Genomic DNA, 16,030 nt, shown 5'->3' on the forward strand with positions numbered 1-16,030 from the left:
CCTTCTGCTGAGTCCTTGTCTGGACCACTCTTGCCCTGGAAATCGGCAAAGGATGGTGGAAACCAGCAGATTCAGCAAGTGCTGCTGAAGGTTCTCTAGTTCGTTGTGTCCTTCCCCATCTGTCATCTTCCCCTTGCTTTTTCAAACTCTGGGGAGTGGGGCAGCCATGGTCACCGTCCCAGGTAGTCCAAGGAGAAACAGCTTATCTTCTCCTCTGAGAGACAAGTTTACAGCAGGGCAAACACGGCCAACTTGGAGGACCTGAGACACCTCCACCCCCACCCCCACCCCCAGAAGATTATAGGCAGGCAGTCTGGGTTGTCTGTTCCAGAACCAACTGTCCTGATTTCCCCAAACTGCCCATGGGCTACATGAACTGGTGGAGCAAGAGGGCTGACTCCTGGGGGATTTGCTGCTACTGCACCCCATACAATTCCTTAAGTTCCTAAGTGACGCCATGCCCATAGGACAGGGTAGGGGGCGGGTTTTCAACTCTGGTGGCAGATGGGCCACTGGGCTGTGTTGAGGTAGACAATGCCCCTTGAAGCAGCAGAGCTAACACTCAGCAGATATGGCATTGGGTCATCAGCATGAGGAGAGCTGAGAGCCTCATTCAAAGCAGGCCCAAATTCTGCACTAGAGGCCTCAGATGGGGACAAGGATGGGTCTCTCCCTGCTCTGAGCTTAGCACCAGCAGCAGATAGACCAGGAGGAGAGAACAGAGAGGTGGCTCCTGGAATGCCTGAGCCCTGCACCGGGAAGACTACTAGATGCCATGAAGTTCTCAGACCCTGGACACTGGTGACACTGGGGCCGGGGGGGCTGACATACCACCTTGATAATCAGCCCTGATAGAAGCCCCCTCAGCAGAGCTCCTGGAAGTGGGGAGAGTGGGGAGCCACCTCTGAGCCAGCAGTGGTATCAACCAAGTCATCCCATCCTAGGACCCCTCTTAGAGTCCTTTCAAGTTCTCTGCTGAGGGATCCACACTGGTTACCAGGCACGATACCTGGCTCCTCCTGGGCAAACACCTACTCTCTCCACTACCCAACCAAAAGCATTGCCACAGGACCCCTTGGGTATAAATGATCCCTTTTATTGTAAGTAATGCGCGACACTGGCCTGGCTTTGCACTGCAAGCCCTCGGTCGAGATATAGTCAAATAACTATGGCTGCAGGTTCTTCTGCACGATCCACAATTCAGACACAGACACAGAGCTGAGGTGGGCAGGAGGGGCAGGAGGGACAGGAGGGCGGCGGAGTGTAGACTGTCCCCAGCCCTGGCCTTTCCACGTAGGTTTGGCCAAGGCTGACAGCCCACGGAATGATGAGCAAATGGCAGCATGGCCCTTCCCACAGCAAGCCTGGGGCTGCTAGGGGACTGCCTTTCAGAATCTTCGGGCCCAGGCTGTCCTAGGCCCACAACTTGTCATCTGGGTTATTTAATATAAAGACAATAAATTAAAATTAAGCAACAGCTTGATCCTGAGGATGCTGAGCCAGCATGTCCACAGTTTTTGGCACACAAAAAAATCAGGGTCTTTTGGTTTTTTTTGGAGTACGTTTGTTGGCCTGTTTGCAAATTCACTTTTAAAACCCATTCCCTGTGAGGTAAGACCCCAGGAGGTGGGGCTCTGTGAGAGCCTGAAGCTGGGACACACAGAGTCGTCTTCTCGGCACTGGCACCATGCTCTGTTTCCTCTTGGGGAACAGGGACTAGGGACAGGGGTGTGGGCCCAAGAAGAGTGCTACAGCCATCAGGACAGGGTCGTGGAGAGGCTGAGCTGCCACATGGCGGCTTTGGTCAAGTTGAAGGGCCAGTCTCCACCCTGGGCTAGGGCCGAGGTGGAGACAGGAGCACATGCTCACTGTCTTCAGAGGGCTGAGCTGGGGGTGCCTGACAGAGGCCCCTGGGGGAAAAGGATGGAAACAGAGGGGCCCAGGCCCAACTGGCACCGTGCAACACACATTCCTGCAAAACCAGCTGCTTTCATTTTCTCTTCTCTCTCTTGAGGCGTCCATCACCTGTAACAATCTAGAATTGATATATATAAAAACCATCAAATATGATCTGAGATATAAATTAACAAGTACAAGGCCTCACATTACATGATGTGAAAAGGCTAAAAACAGCGATAGAAACTACATTCATAAAAGTGCATCGTCAACAAACAACGAAGGCTTTGGCTTGTTCTGGTGCCCATGGGAAAGTGGGCATGGCTGGCAATGAGCTGCCTGGCGCTAATCCCCAGCTCCCCGGAGAGGCCCATCCCTGGGCACTGGCGTTGTTGTTGTTGTTGTTGTTGTTGTTCCTTTAATGACAACTCCCAAGGAAACTGGGTGTTGGGAGGGAGGAGCTCTAGCAATAGGCACATTTTGGAGGGGAGGGGCCGGAAGAAAGGACCAGCGCCCAGGCTGAGGTAAATAAGGCCAACTCTAAGCTGCTTGGAGATACTGGCTCCCTGACCCCTGCTACCACTCCTCCTCTAAGAAGGGAAAGAGGCTGAGACCTCATGGGGATGGGCAAGGCTGGCCAAGGAGGAACAGAGATGGTAGTTTGGGACACAGTTGGTGACATCATATGGACTCTCCCTTCTACCAGGTGGAGAGGGCTCTGGCTTAGCAGGGTCACGACTCACAAACAGCCTGATCCAACCTCCCTGGCTATCTACAAGAGCCTGCCCAAGGGCTCAGGGAAGCCAGCTGGGTCAGATGCCCTCACCACGCTGTCCATCTTCCTTTCTGCTCCAGTGGGGGAAAAGGTGCCAGGTCAGGAACACAAAGGCCATTACCTTTAGCTCTTTCCAATCCAGCCCAAGGCCCAAGCCCACAACAGGGATACTCAGAGCCCAAGGGTACACAGTCTCCAGTTTAGAAACTGGGTACAGCATAAGAGTGACTCCAACTTGTAAAACAGAGACAATTGCATTGACAAAACTGGGTCTCCCCGCCTAAGTGGGGGCAGTTCCACATCTCAGGCCCCTGCTGGGGGGAGGGGGGCGCAGGGTCATGGGGGCAGGCAGGATGGGCTCCTCCTTCCCTGAATAAGGCAGCATAACATTTGCTTCATTCATCTTTGGTAAAGGACAGGGACTGGCAAAACTGACCTGGGGGCTCTGGGGAGAGCGCAGCCCCAGCCTCTGCCTTCCATTGGCTGTGGGATGCTGGGCTTTACCTCAGGCTTGGGTGGGCTCATCCAGCCCAGAGATGCCCTGGTGGTCTCCAGACATGGGAGGAGAGACAAAATAACACTCTGAATGAAAGTAACACTATTCAGACCCTCGTGTCCGTTCTGTGCCCCCAGACCTGTGAGGCTTTGGTGCTGATTGCAGTGTCAGGACACAGCCCTGAGGGTAAGGCCCTCAGCGCTTTACACACTGTCCCTAGCCCCTTCCCCTCCACGCTGAGCTTAGGATGCTGGAGCTCTCGGGTCTGGCAGGCTGGGGGCTCCCAGTCCTTGAGGCTGCAGCTACTCTGCCCTGGCTCTGAGCCCCAGTGGTAGAAGGGGCACAGACGAACGCTGGTTGGACTGGAGCTCCACGGTCCACAGCGTTGCCTGGGAGAAGCAGCAACTTTGCAGAGCCCCATGGCAGCCCTTGCCCGTGCAGCAGGGGCAGCTGGCAGCAGTGTGCCTTGAGAGCTCAGTACACGAGCTGTGCAAAGTGGTGTGTGAGCAGCTCCTCGGCTGAAGGTCTCTGGCGGGCCTCCACAAAAATGCGCCTCAGGAAGTCCCGGCCGTGCTCAGAGATGTGGGAGGGCAGCTGAGGATTGGTGGGCTGGGTCGCAATCTTGAAAATGGCGGCCATGGCTTCATACTCTGCCCAAGGTGGTTTCTCCGTCAGCATCTCTACCACAGTGCAGCCCAGGCTCCTGGGAGAGAGAATCACTTGTCACCCCAGGCTCCCTGACCTGCCCACCATCATGAAAGGAGGTGCCTTTCTCCGAACACCCTGAGGCAGGATGGGGCAAGCTGAGGGTTGACACCTCTGTAGAGGGTCCCCAAGGCCTCATCAATGAGGGCTTCATCAACCTACACCCACTCAGGTGAGTCTTGAGATTGGGGAAGAGACCCCTTAGCATGGACAGAAAGAGCTCTGAGAGAACCATGTTAGTTTCTTATTGCTGCTGCAACAAATTACCATGAGCATAAGATATAACAAAAATTTCTTCTGGAGGTCAGAAGTCTAGAACCAGTCTCAATGGGCTAAAGTCAATGGGTCAGCAGGGATGGTTCCTTCTGGAGGGTCTGCTTCTAGAGGCTGCCAGCACTCCTTGGTTCACGGCCCCTCCTTACACCACTCCAGTCTCTTGCTTTCACTGTTCCATCTCTTGCTACCCACTCTCACCAGCTGCCTCGCTTTTGTAAGGACACTGGCAATTACACTGAGCCCACCTGGATGATCCAGGATAAACTCCCCAATTCAAAATCCTTCAATTAAGCATATCTGCAAAGGCCCTGCTGCCACGTAAGGAAACATCAACAGGGCGTGGGCATCTTTGAGGAACCATCACTCAGCCCACCACAATACAGTTCTGAGGGGAAAAGATACTCTCACAACTTCCAGGCCCTTTCAGAGGACGCACAGGAAGTGAGGTAGAGTAAACACAAGCCATCTGAACGCTAGGAGAGGAAGAAGCCTGCTACGATTCAGAGACTGACCCAGGCCTTCAGACTGGTGCTACTTCTGTTAGGAATTTAGCAAACTCTAGGGATGTTTTTCATGGCCCAAGTTCTCATCAACAGCAGATAAGGTGCTATTTGGGGTTAAAACGCAATGCATTTGCTGTATGTGCTGGGGCAGGCACCGACATCCTGGCCTGGCTCCTGGCCTGGCTGCCAAGAGGTGAGTCTCTTCTTCCCACCACACCGCAAAGCCCCCACAGCTCATTTCTAAGTTAGAGTCACGACAGCCCAGACATGGAGATGCCATCCCAGCATGTCCCCAGCACTCACCACACGTCTGCCTTCCTTCCATAGCCCTCACCGCTGATCACCTCAGGGCTCATCCAGTAGGGTGTGCCAGTGACCGAGCGCATGCCTGTGCCTGACATGCAGATGGTCTGCAGGCGCTTGCTGGCTCCGAAGTCCCCCAGCTTCACGTTCCCGGCAGAGTCTCGGAGGATGTTGGCTCCTAAGGCATGAAAGGGCAGAGGCTGCAACCCTTGACCCTCCGGGCATTTTCTACCATCCACCCTCTTCCCCTCCCTCCCAGGTCACGGGGTTGCTGGGGAGGATGGAGACTACCATGCATCAGACATGACGTGCACAAAGCACTACTGGCTCCGCCCTACAGCATGAAATGATCATCACCATGGCCAACATCTGCACAATACCCTACAAGTAGTTTCCCAAATTGCTCAACCAATCTATACCAATCCCCTAAGGAAGCAATTAGGGTCTCACTTTTCAGAAAATTCAGAATGGTTACGTGACCAGGTCTTGGGGACCCCACAGCCTATGTCTGCTCACCCTTGATGTCTCGGTGAACGATCATGTTGCTATGCAGGTAGGACATGCCCTCCAGGATCTGCCGGGTATACTTGCGGGTCACACTCTCTGTCAGAGCTCCGTAGGCCTTCAACTGGTCTTTCACTGAGCCCTACAGCCACAGGAGTCAGAGGGAGTCAGCTCAGGAAATGGCAGAGAGGGGACAGCCAACCCCAGTGAGCGATGCACCAGGCTTTGCTGGGGGGTACCGGGCAGCTTAGAGAACAGTTCCCTTAAGCCACGTATGAGCTAAATCCAGAAGGGAGGCCCCTCTGCTCCAGGAACAGGTGGTCCTTACTGGAGAGTGCAGCCTCCCTCTAAGCCTCAGGTCAGGGTGGCCTGGGACGCTTCACATCCCACACCGTCACCACGGCCAGACGCAGAGCTCTCCTGACTTTGACCATCACCTCTCATTTTCCCCCTGAACCTCTGGCATCTCAAGTGATCAGAAGCATGTCCAAGGGACCCCTCCTCCAGAGCCCGCAGCCCAGGTCTGGGCCTCTTTTGTATGTGTCCCACATGCACTGAGGAGCACGTACCCCGGGCATGTACTCCATGAAGATGGTCAGAGTCTTCTCGGCACGATCCCGCAGACAGCCATAGTATTGCACTATGCGCTCATGCTGCAAGTTCTTCAGCAACTGGATCTCACATTCCAGAGCACTCACCTCCTAGGGGAGGGGCCCAGTGGTCACCTTGGCTTGCAGGGCCCCACTTCTGCCCACCTGGGATCAGCTCAGCTTGCCCTAATAAGTGACCTCAGAAGAGTCTGTCTGCCTTGGGAACCTCAGCTGGAGCAAAGGGGTACTCTCTTAACCGTCTGGCCCTTGGACACAATGTTGGGCGACCCATGGGACAGTGGCACTCCCATGCTGGAAGAAGGCAGACAGTGGGGTGGGAGAATGGGTGTAGGTGCTTAGTTAAGGTAACTGCTGCATTTGTCCACTCAGAGTGGAGTGTAGGCCATACCCAAAGTTGAACTCCAAAGATAAACAAACTCCTTCCTGGACCGAGGGCTAAGAGGCATCTGTTTGGTGAGGGTGGGCAGGTACTGCTCTTTGTGGCACTGGCCACTGCCTCTCAGTTCGGGTGGTTTGGTACTTTGGCATCAACTCAGTTCTTCATACCTAATCCCTCACCTAGGGGGTCTAATGCTTCTTTGGACCACAGTCCCTCTGCCCCATGGCCATGTCCAGGGAGGAGAACAAGGGAACATGGAAGGAAGAATGATGGGGGAAACAAGCTGTAGCTTCTTGAGCAGTTGATCTATGCAGTGAGACAGGAATTCCTGTTAAGGGGGGAAAGTGGAAGCCAGACCATGGGGAAGGCAGTACCTTGCTTGTCTCAGGGCTGTCTGGGTCAAATTGGACTTGCTTGGAAGCAAGTTCACGTCCTGTGTCCACGTCATAGCACAGATAGACCCTGCCGAAGGCACCCTGGCCCAGGAGCTTCCCACGGCGCCAATTGATGGGGGCACTAGGAGCTACAGGAGAACAGATGGAAAGAACATTAGCTCAGGCACATTATTTACTGAGATCTTGCCTTGGTTTCCAGAGGCTCTGTGATGGGACCTCCAGCTCAAGACCCCCTCACTCAGCACCGTCCTGCCTCTCAGCCCAGCATCTCCACCCCAACTGGAGCAGGCTCGGTGCCCTGATCAGTGGGACCATTAGGTCCTGAGAGGCAGATGACTGGCTACCGTCATGGTTAAACACTCCTCTGAACTGACCAAATATCTTTACTACCTAAGTCCCTAAACATCTGAATATGGCAAGGACTGAGGAGATTGTTCTTCCATTTAAACACAGAGACTAAACACCAGAGAGGGGAAGTGGCTTGTCACACAACAGTGGAACGAGGCTTAAGGTCCAGGGGATCTGCTGCTGACCCACAAACTCTTCCAGTGTGATGAGGATGGGCCAGAGCAGCCTACCACTGAGCTGAACAGCCCAGGGGACCTCTGGCTACCTGCCCTGCCGCCTGTCTGAGCACCCCCCTGGGCAGTCTCCTTCTGGCCAGGGCCCACTCCTCACACTTGGTTGGCACATTCCTCTCTTGCACAGAGAGGGCATTCTCGCTGTCCGCACTCCGCAGGCGCCCTCTGGGGTCCAGATATTGCACCGCCAGACCCATGTTCTCGCCATTTGTGCTCAGAGACCGGCTGGACGGCACCAGGGTAAAGAGGTTGCCTTGATGACGCCGTATTCGTGGAAATGTTCTTCTGCCTGAAGGGTGCAAGAGCCAGAGTAAAGCAAGTCAGACCCCTGGCCACGAGGCTAAATGTGCGAACCACATCATCCCATCTGCCCTTTTACCTAATCCTTGCCAGAATGGCTAATGTCCCAAGCACCCTGAGAATCAGGACAGAGGCAGGAATTAGGGAGCAGCCAGAGATGGTTCAGGAAGCCCTGGCCAAAGGTAAGGCACCTCGGGCACCACATCACTTGCAGGGCTAATCCACTGCTAAAGTCTGTCTTCCCTGGCATCCTAATCCTAAACCTTTGTGGAAGCTCCATTCTGTCTGCTGCCATGGGGCAGAGGAGGGCGCTGGAGAGCTGGCACCATGGGGCATGCTAGGGATTCAGATCAAGGACAGTTTTCCCAGTGGCAGCATCTTGGTTTCCAAACACTGTCCTTCCGCCCATCTCCCCTCAGTCTCTAGTGCCTCAAGTCTTGGCACAGCTCCTCAGGAATAAAGAAAACATGCGGTCTGGAGGGCCTGGGCCTAGCCCCTGGCAGGGCTTTTGGGTGGCAAAGCTCTACCCATGTCCGTTCTGAGGCAGCCAGCAGGGGGCAGGGTAGAGGTGTACTCACCCTCATTGTAGTCCTTGTGGTGCACAGACACATGGTAGCGCCGGGGGTAGGTTCCACCTTTGACCCCTTTGTCATACAGCTGAGTTTCCCGATCTGAGTTAGACAGAGGAGACAGAGGAATCGCTGGTTTCGGGGTAGGTCAATGTGTGTGAACCATTTAAGCCCCTCTGTCACCTGAGACGTCAGAGCCGCAGGCCCGAGGAGAATTAAAATACAGTCCTGGCTTCCTAACTCAGCTAGCAAAAGCAGAATGCCCCAGTCCCATCCAGACACCCTGCAGTGCTCTTCAGGCTCTGGGAAACTCACCCGAGAATTCCTGTCTGTTGTCTGGGAAGCTCTGGGCTCGGGACATTCTCGATTTCCGGAAGGATGGGCTGGAAAAAAACAAAATGAAATCACAACGTAGGCATCAGCCTACTTGGAAAAGCTGCCCACCAGGGCAGAAGGCAGGATATCCAGATGGATTCTCTTTTCTAACTCCCTCTGCATCATTACATAGAATAGAAAAACCAGAAAACAAAATATCCAGACTGCCTAGCTTACCACAGCGCCTGCTTGGCATGTAATCTTTCCTCACAGTTTGGGAGGGAAGCAGAATTTGAGAGAAACAGCCCTCTTCTGAGTTTGGCCTCCTACTTTCTCTTTAGCAGTCTGAGGTCCAAATCTGACAGAACCTGGAAGAATCAACTCCTCCAGCCCTCACAAACTCCAGCTCGGAGTTTGGCACACCACTTTCTCTTCTTGCCCTTTCCTCCCACCTTGGTAACAGGCAAAGAGTTGCAAAACATCCCTTGTCCACAGCGGTAATAAAAATAGCAACAACACCAAGCATCTTCCTTTCAGACTAAGCACCACCATCCCACTTTAGAGACAGGGAAACTGAGGAACAGAGAGGTTAAGGGAAGCTACTTGACTTATACTGGATGGAGATGGGATCTATGTGGCTACAGATCCCATAAGGAGGAGAGGAAAGCACTATGCTCAAGTTAGGCTGGGCCTCAAGCGAGTAAGTCCAGGTCTCTGGGTGTTACTCCCAAGGAAATGAAAACAAAGCATTGGAGGGACAGAGGCAAAACCCAAGGATCAAGTGGGTACGCTCAGCTATCTTTCCTAGAATTCACCAGAATGGTCTTCTACCTTACACGTGAGAGTGCCTTTTGAGAGGGCCACGGGTCAGAAACGGTCAAGGTAATGACATGGGGGCCGTCCCCTACTTCACAACTACTAGACCTTCCATGGTCTTGTCCTACTGCCTGCCCCACTCCCCACCCCTGCTTGGCCACAAAGCTTAGGAGATAATCCAAAGCCAGAGTCAGTCCCTGTCCAGGCAGAGTCTTCAGTTTGTGGCAGCAACTCCTGGCACTTTTACCTGGGCCTTCTTGCTCCCCTGGTTGAAGAGCAAGCCCCAAGCAATGCTACGAATTGGACACCAACAAGTAACTATGACTGTATTCTATGACGTCTAGAGGGAAGACAGTGCTCCTCAGTTTTCAGATCTGTTAGGAAAGACACAGTACGAATTTGGCCAGTACCCATGTGAACAATTAATCAGTTAAACAAAGGGGGGAAAAAAATTCCTAAACCTGCTCCATAGCCTCTGACTACAACCCTAAGCCCAGCCAGACATGATCAAATGCGCTATTGGGCATAACAAGGTCAAGATGAGAGACTGGCTGGATCAGTGCCAAAGCCAACTCTAAACATACCTCTGCTGATGGGTGAACCAGCTCTACAGAACCATTTGGTATGTAAGACAGCACTTGTTCCCTCCTAAAGTGTGAGGAAAGATTACACACCAAGCAGATAGTGCAGTAAGCTAGGCAGTCTGGGTATTTTGTTTTCTGGTTTTCTAACCCAGTTTCTAACTCCATCAGAAACACTTGGAGAAAAAAAAAAAAGGAAAGTAAACCCACAGGTGATAGTTCAAATTTTCCCCCAAAACACTGAAGGTTCACTACCTCTCAGGCCAGATCACAGATGAGGCCAAGAGCACAAGAGCAGCGTGTATTATACAGAAACTCAAAACATGTAAAGCACTTGGGATAACAGAGCAAGCATTTAATACATATGATTGCTATTATGAGCTACTATTACATTCACCTAATTATACAAACATAACATTCTTATGGTATTTGAAAAATTAAGGAAAGGGCTAGGAATCCCAGAAAGAGGTTTCTTTCCCAGAAGCATGATGTTTTAACCACGGACCTGCAGGCCAGCGTCTAGATCAGAGACATACTAGCTAACTCTGTTTCCTCAGCCCATCAGTCCCAAACATGCCTATGTACTAGCCCCCAAAGCAGCCACAGTCCCATACCTGTCTGCCGACCTGTCCAAGGATTGGCAGCTTCCTGACAAGGAATTCTCAGCACTGCTCAGGGGATCCAACATCTGCAAGGCAAGTCATACAATAAAACCCCAGCCGCAGCCCCAGTCCCAGCCAGGTGACTCAGGGCTTTATGGCCCAGCCAAGGCCAACAAATAGTCCTTTTTGTCAAAATATGAAAGTGCCCTTTCTCTGCCTGTACAGTGGGAAGAATGGTTAGGAAGGTGCCATTCTCCCCCGTAGTTTGAAAGGCAACTTTCCAGGAGGGAGAAAAATGTCTGGCCGGCATCCCAAGGAGCTCTGCCAGGAGAGCAAAGCAGAGACGCTACTTCTCTTGTTGGCATTTTGTTGGCTCATGAACACTGGGAGCCTGGCACTGAAGCTGGTACTACCCCGCAGAGGCTTCCATGGCATATGGGTGGGACCGTAATGCTTCTGTTTACACTCCATAATTTAAAATTTACAGAGACAAGTATTGCCCTCATTCCACAGACAAGTCACTGCAGGTCTAGGAAGGTTAGGAGAATTGTTTCAAGTTATGAAACTAGTATTATGCAGTTAATACTGATGAAAAAAGTCCTACTTCCCGGTTCCCATATGGAGGCAATAAGTATCTATGTAAGTTAAAATGTTTCCCTAGCCCTTGGTCAATGCAGTAACAAAAAGCCTTCAGATTAGCTTTTTCTCCAACTAATCTCCCTTCATTTTGCTTATGGGGGTATTTTCTATCAGAGTATTCATTGTCTGAGATCCAAAGTTAAACATTACGTAGGGAAGCAGAAATCAAAATTATGAAAATTCACTAACAACTTTCATAAAATTAGTTTCCAACTCAAATTATCCCTTCCTCAAATTATCCCAAATTATCGCAGCAAAGGGGAAGTAAAGGAGGTTATGTTGTGTCAGCAAAATTTTTGTTAGAAAAATTAAGCCAAAAAAATTAACATGAATCATGCTTTTGTTCATTCTAAAACTTAGCAAAGAGATGCAACTATTACCATTATCTGATGGAAAAAAAAAAAATAAACCTATCTTAGTTTCACTTTTCAAGAAAGTCCCAGTTGAATATTCTTTCACTATATACTACACTGTTTTGGTCTCTGTTAAGTGGATTTATCTTGAATGGCTGGTTACCAGGAACAATTCACTTTTTTTTTTTTTTTAAAGATTTTATTTATTTATTTGACAGAGAGAGACAGCCAGCGAGAGAGGGAACACAAGCAGGGGGAGTGGGAGAGGAAGAAGCAGGCTCATAGCAGAGGAGCCTGATGTGGGGCTCGATCCCATAACGCTGGGATCACGCCCTGAGCCGAAGGCAGGCGCTTAACCGCTGTGCCACCCAGGCGCCCCAGGAACAATTCACTTTAGCTAAGGGGAAGGACCTAGGCATTCCTTCTTTGGCCTCTTTCTAAAACTCTGTCCTCGCTAGGAGTCCGATACTCCCACACCTTCCAGGGATAGGCAGGTAAAGCAAAGATGTAAAAGGACCAGGATATAGGGCCATGGGGAAGGATAGAGACCAAAGGCAATGAACTCATTTGCATCTCTGAGATTTTATACCCACGTCACCTCTGACAGAGCTGATGGCCAGAAGTGCTCTAGTTAGAGAAAACAGAAAGGATGGTCAGTAAAATACCCAAGGAGGGAATCCTTAACTAAAAGCACTCCAGGTCACTGTTCTAAACATAAATTTATCTGGAAGCAGGAGTTACAGAAAAGAAAAGCAGCAGTGTAAACGGCTTCCTTCTCAGTCTATGTAGTTTGGATAATGCTTTATAGAGATTAGCTATCACCAGGAAAGAAAAGTTTTAAGAATCAGTTTTAGGGGAAAGAAAAGTGACAAAGATCAGTTTCCTGTAAAATCCCTTATGTGGTGGTGCTGGTCCTTCTGTGATGCTATTGCTCTTAAGAAATTTCCCCTTCCCAGACCAAATCTTAAAAATTTATAAGAGTGGATCTTTCTCTTATGAAATCAAAGTAAGCTCATTGAAAAGACCAGGATGAAGCCAGAGATCTCACTCTTGCTGAGTTCACTGAGCCAAAATGCCATTTTCATCAAGTAAGCCACTAGTTAAAAAGTTAGCCATTAAAATGGGTTAGCCATTGTGGTGGGCATACCTATCTAAGGTGGCCCCCACAATGAGTCACAGTCTTGTATAAACACCTCCCCTAAAGTATGGGTAGAACTTGTAACTTGTTTCTAGTCAACAGACTATGGCAAAGAGGGTGGCATATTCATTTCCATGATTATGTTACATTTTACGACTCCATCTTTACAGACTGAAGCAAGAGATTCTCCTTCTGCCTTGAAGAAGCTGCCATGTTGTGAGAGAGCCATGTTGCAAGGAACTGAAAGTGGCTTCTAGGAGCTCAGAGTGGCCCCCGGCCAACAGACAGCAAGAAAACGGGGACCACAGTGCTAATAACAACTGCCAACAAACACGTAAGCTCAGAGGGGAACCCCAAGTTCCAGAAAAGAATGCAGCCTGGCTGACACTTGACTGTAGTCTTGTGTAACCCTGAATGGAGGATCCCATTAAATCATGCCTAGGTTCCTTACCCAGGGAAACTGTAAAATAATAAATGTATGCTGTTTTTAAACTGCTAAGTTTGTGGTAATTTGTTGTGTAGCAACAGATAAACTAATATAGCTGTCTACCACCATAAAAGCTCACCCAAAATAACCATTTCTACAGTGCAATTTGGATATGGCACCCCCCTACCTTTCATCAAGAAATAGCAAAACTAAAATATGGCTGATAAAAAACAAAATCTGTCAGTTTAGGATTGGTCATATGTTAAACTCTGCTGATATCACAGGTGGTTGTAAGGAAGTATTCAAATAGCATAGTGATGTTCTGCGGGGAGACCAGTGAGAGGAGCATAGCTTGTCAAATTTGTCAAATGCTTATCCAACACCAAGGAAGCTGGGTAGTTTACACACTGTCCATGGCAGGAATTAATACTTGGCCCCTAAAAAGGAATAATCCGTATTTGGGCAGGCCTGGTTTACAAAGGAGCTACTGGATGGGGTTCAAATCCCTCAGCTCTGCACCATGCCCACTGAGAAGCCCCATTATAACCTTGGTCTTACACACTCCAAGGCACATCCCAAGCCCTGTACTCACACACTGCTCGCTGGTCTCTGGGATGAACTCCCCCTCGCTGTTGATGCTGGTGTAGGACCCCTGACGGGCAATGCGTTGCTGCCGCTCAGGCACGTAGCCAGGGGGAGGTGAGCTTCGGCCAGGGTTCTGGGAGCCTAGAGCACAGAAACAAGACCTTTTACAACAGAGCCCAGAATGTGTGGCTGAGAGCAGCATATAGGGTACCAGGTAGGAACTCAGCAGAATTCCATTCGTTTCCTTCACTCTATGAGGCAGATACAATGGGTTAGACTCAAGATCCATTCTACCCTTCTAGTATGCCTTCCTATACTTCAGAAGTTAATCAGCTAAAAGCTATTATTCCTAAGACCCTCTAAGGTCCGGCCAATCAGATGCACTTGTGTGAGATTTAGATGGCTTCCTGCTGCTCCTACTGCTCCTGGGCATAGTCATGGAAGCCCTGGTTTTTCTGATGCAGCATGAGCAGAGGTCCCACACCTGGCCTCCAGTTTTCCTGAAGTCAAGACGCAGATGCAGTCCTCCCTATGCACATGGTGTGGACCAGAGCACTGGGGGAATGTGCTTCTGAATCTGGTAATTTCCTGGTTACAGAAAGGGTAGGAGCTCTGTGGTGTCTTAACCTAGAATCTATTTCTTTCTCTCCAATCACTTTATATGCCCGGATGTGCACTAAATCTCTTCTCCCCAAAACTAGTTAGAGTGGATTCTACTCTGTGCACCTGAACCGTGACCAATATACTTTGGAATGAAAAGGTATTACACACTTGACCTAGAATGAACCAAAAATGTCTCTTGTAAGGGACTGATTAGAGAGAAAGAAAAACTTATTTATTGATGAAGTCCCAGACAGTGGTCCAAACTATCTCCAGACAGGATGAACTGCCCCCAGTCTGTTACATGGAGTATCTAGGTGAAGTCTCCCTGGGATAAAATATCCAAGGCCCTAGACACCCATTCTCTCCTTTACCAGCTACTGAACTCTCCCCTGGTTTTACAGGTAGCATGGGACTTGCTCACATGAGGCCAGCACTACAGACCCAGGAGGGGCTGGGGGAAAATAGCAAAGGTTTTCTGAGCTTTTATTTCCAGCCAGAGACTTTCACTTTTTCCAATACACATTGCTGCCTGCAGAGAGCCAGCCCTGTTATCTGATGGGCAGTGGGCCAGGGGCTATTGTGCACAGGCCCACAGCTTGGGGCAGGAAAGGGAAGTCTCCCCAAACCAATGGCTATCAGAGGAAGCAAATGGAAAAACCAGGAGTTGGCAGAACTGCTCCAGAGCATTTTCAGTTTTGTTTTTATCTTCAATTCAGAAATTGGGGGCTAGTGAGACACACACCAGCAATCGAGAACAAATGAGACAGGGACCTTAACAGGACAGGATACTGGACTGCAAGACTCACTGCTGTGCCCACTATTTACCAACAGAGACAGCAGTGAGCCAGACAGCACAAACCACAGTACTATGCAAGACAACTCATTCTGAGCCTTAGAAGGCAGGCATGGTAGGGATGGCAAGCTCTCTGGGATGCCCTTCCCTGGCATTCCAGCCAGATTTTGCTCTATTCTTATGGGGCCGTTTGTGCCAAAGGGCCCCGTCAGCAGCAGCTGAAGCAACAAAGCAGAGTAGTCGTCCTGTGTTCAGAGCGGCCCACAGCTCTGCGCGAAGGTGTTCTACACAGGAGGAGAAAGCCAGGGCTTTAAGCTGCTGACTGGCTGTGCTCCTCCCAGGGCATGCCAGCTCTCTGCCAGCTCCTTAACCCATAGTGCAAAGTCTGAGCAAAACTCTCACCCAAAGCTGAAAGACTGGCTCTCAGATTCTAGCCCTTCTCATAGGAGACTCCGGTCAGGAAGCTGATGCAGTCAGGAAGTTCCCTCCGCAGGGAGTTCTAGGGTTTGGGGTCAGTGTTAATGTGCAGGTCATTCCAAGTACAAAGAGATAGCTCTTTTGGCCATCAACTATTTTCTCTAAACCCTGCTGTCTCTTGCTGGGCAGATGAGATTGGGGGAGGAATCGACTCTTTTTTTCCTTCCTCAATGGGAAATCTTAATCAGTATTTTTCAGTGCTCACACTGGACCAGGCTGTGCAGAACAGTGCTTCTTAACATTTCATCCCACAAGACCCTGAGAACATCCTAGATGTTTCAATTTCCAAAATTCCCATTTGATTTTGAAGTTGCCATCACTACTAAATAGTTTCTGGTCTCATCCAGCATCACAAAAGAAAAACCCCGTGGAAGTGAAGGAAACTGACCTATGTGATGGCGGGCTCTG

At 50.3% G+C, this 16,030-nt stretch overlaps 1 protein-coding gene across 3 annotated transcripts in view; it reads right to left on the reverse strand.

Annotated features, from left to right (window-relative positions):
• Window positions 1-1,080: 1,080 nt before the first annotated feature.
• MAP3K3 (mitogen-activated protein kinase kinase kinase 3) overlaps window positions 1,081-16,030 on the reverse strand; it is a 58,403-nt gene continuing 43,453 nt past the window's right edge. For all 3 annotated transcript variants that reach the window (XM_045813935.2, XM_045813936.2, XM_087854223.1), the window contains 10 exons: window positions 13,757-13,890; window positions 10,620-10,693; window positions 8,609-8,676; window positions 8,303-8,395; window positions 7,522-7,713; window positions 6,823-6,971; window positions 6,028-6,159; window positions 5,471-5,600; window positions 4,955-5,132; window positions 1,081-3,870 (listed from right to left, as the gene is read on the reverse strand). In XM_045813935.2, the coding sequence (XP_045669891.1) occupies window positions 3,642-3,870; window positions 4,955-5,132; window positions 5,471-5,600; window positions 6,028-6,159; window positions 6,823-6,971; window positions 7,522-7,713; window positions 8,303-8,395; window positions 8,609-8,676; window positions 10,620-10,693; window positions 13,757-13,890 (1,379 nt within the window). In that variant the 3' untranslated portion in view covers window positions 1,081-3,641. The remainder of the gene's footprint in view (window positions 3,871-4,954; window positions 5,133-5,470; window positions 5,601-6,027; window positions 6,160-6,822; window positions 6,972-7,521; window positions 7,714-8,302; window positions 8,396-8,608; window positions 8,677-10,619; window positions 10,694-13,756; window positions 13,891-16,030) is intronic.

This window comes from Ursus americanus, chromosome 23 (assembly GCF_024610735.1).
Source record: "Ursus americanus isolate L20-20 chromosome 23, mUrsAme1.1.p, whole genome shotgun sequence".
NCBI classification, from domain to species: Eukaryota; Metazoa; Chordata; class Mammalia; order Carnivora; family Ursidae; genus Ursus; species Ursus americanus.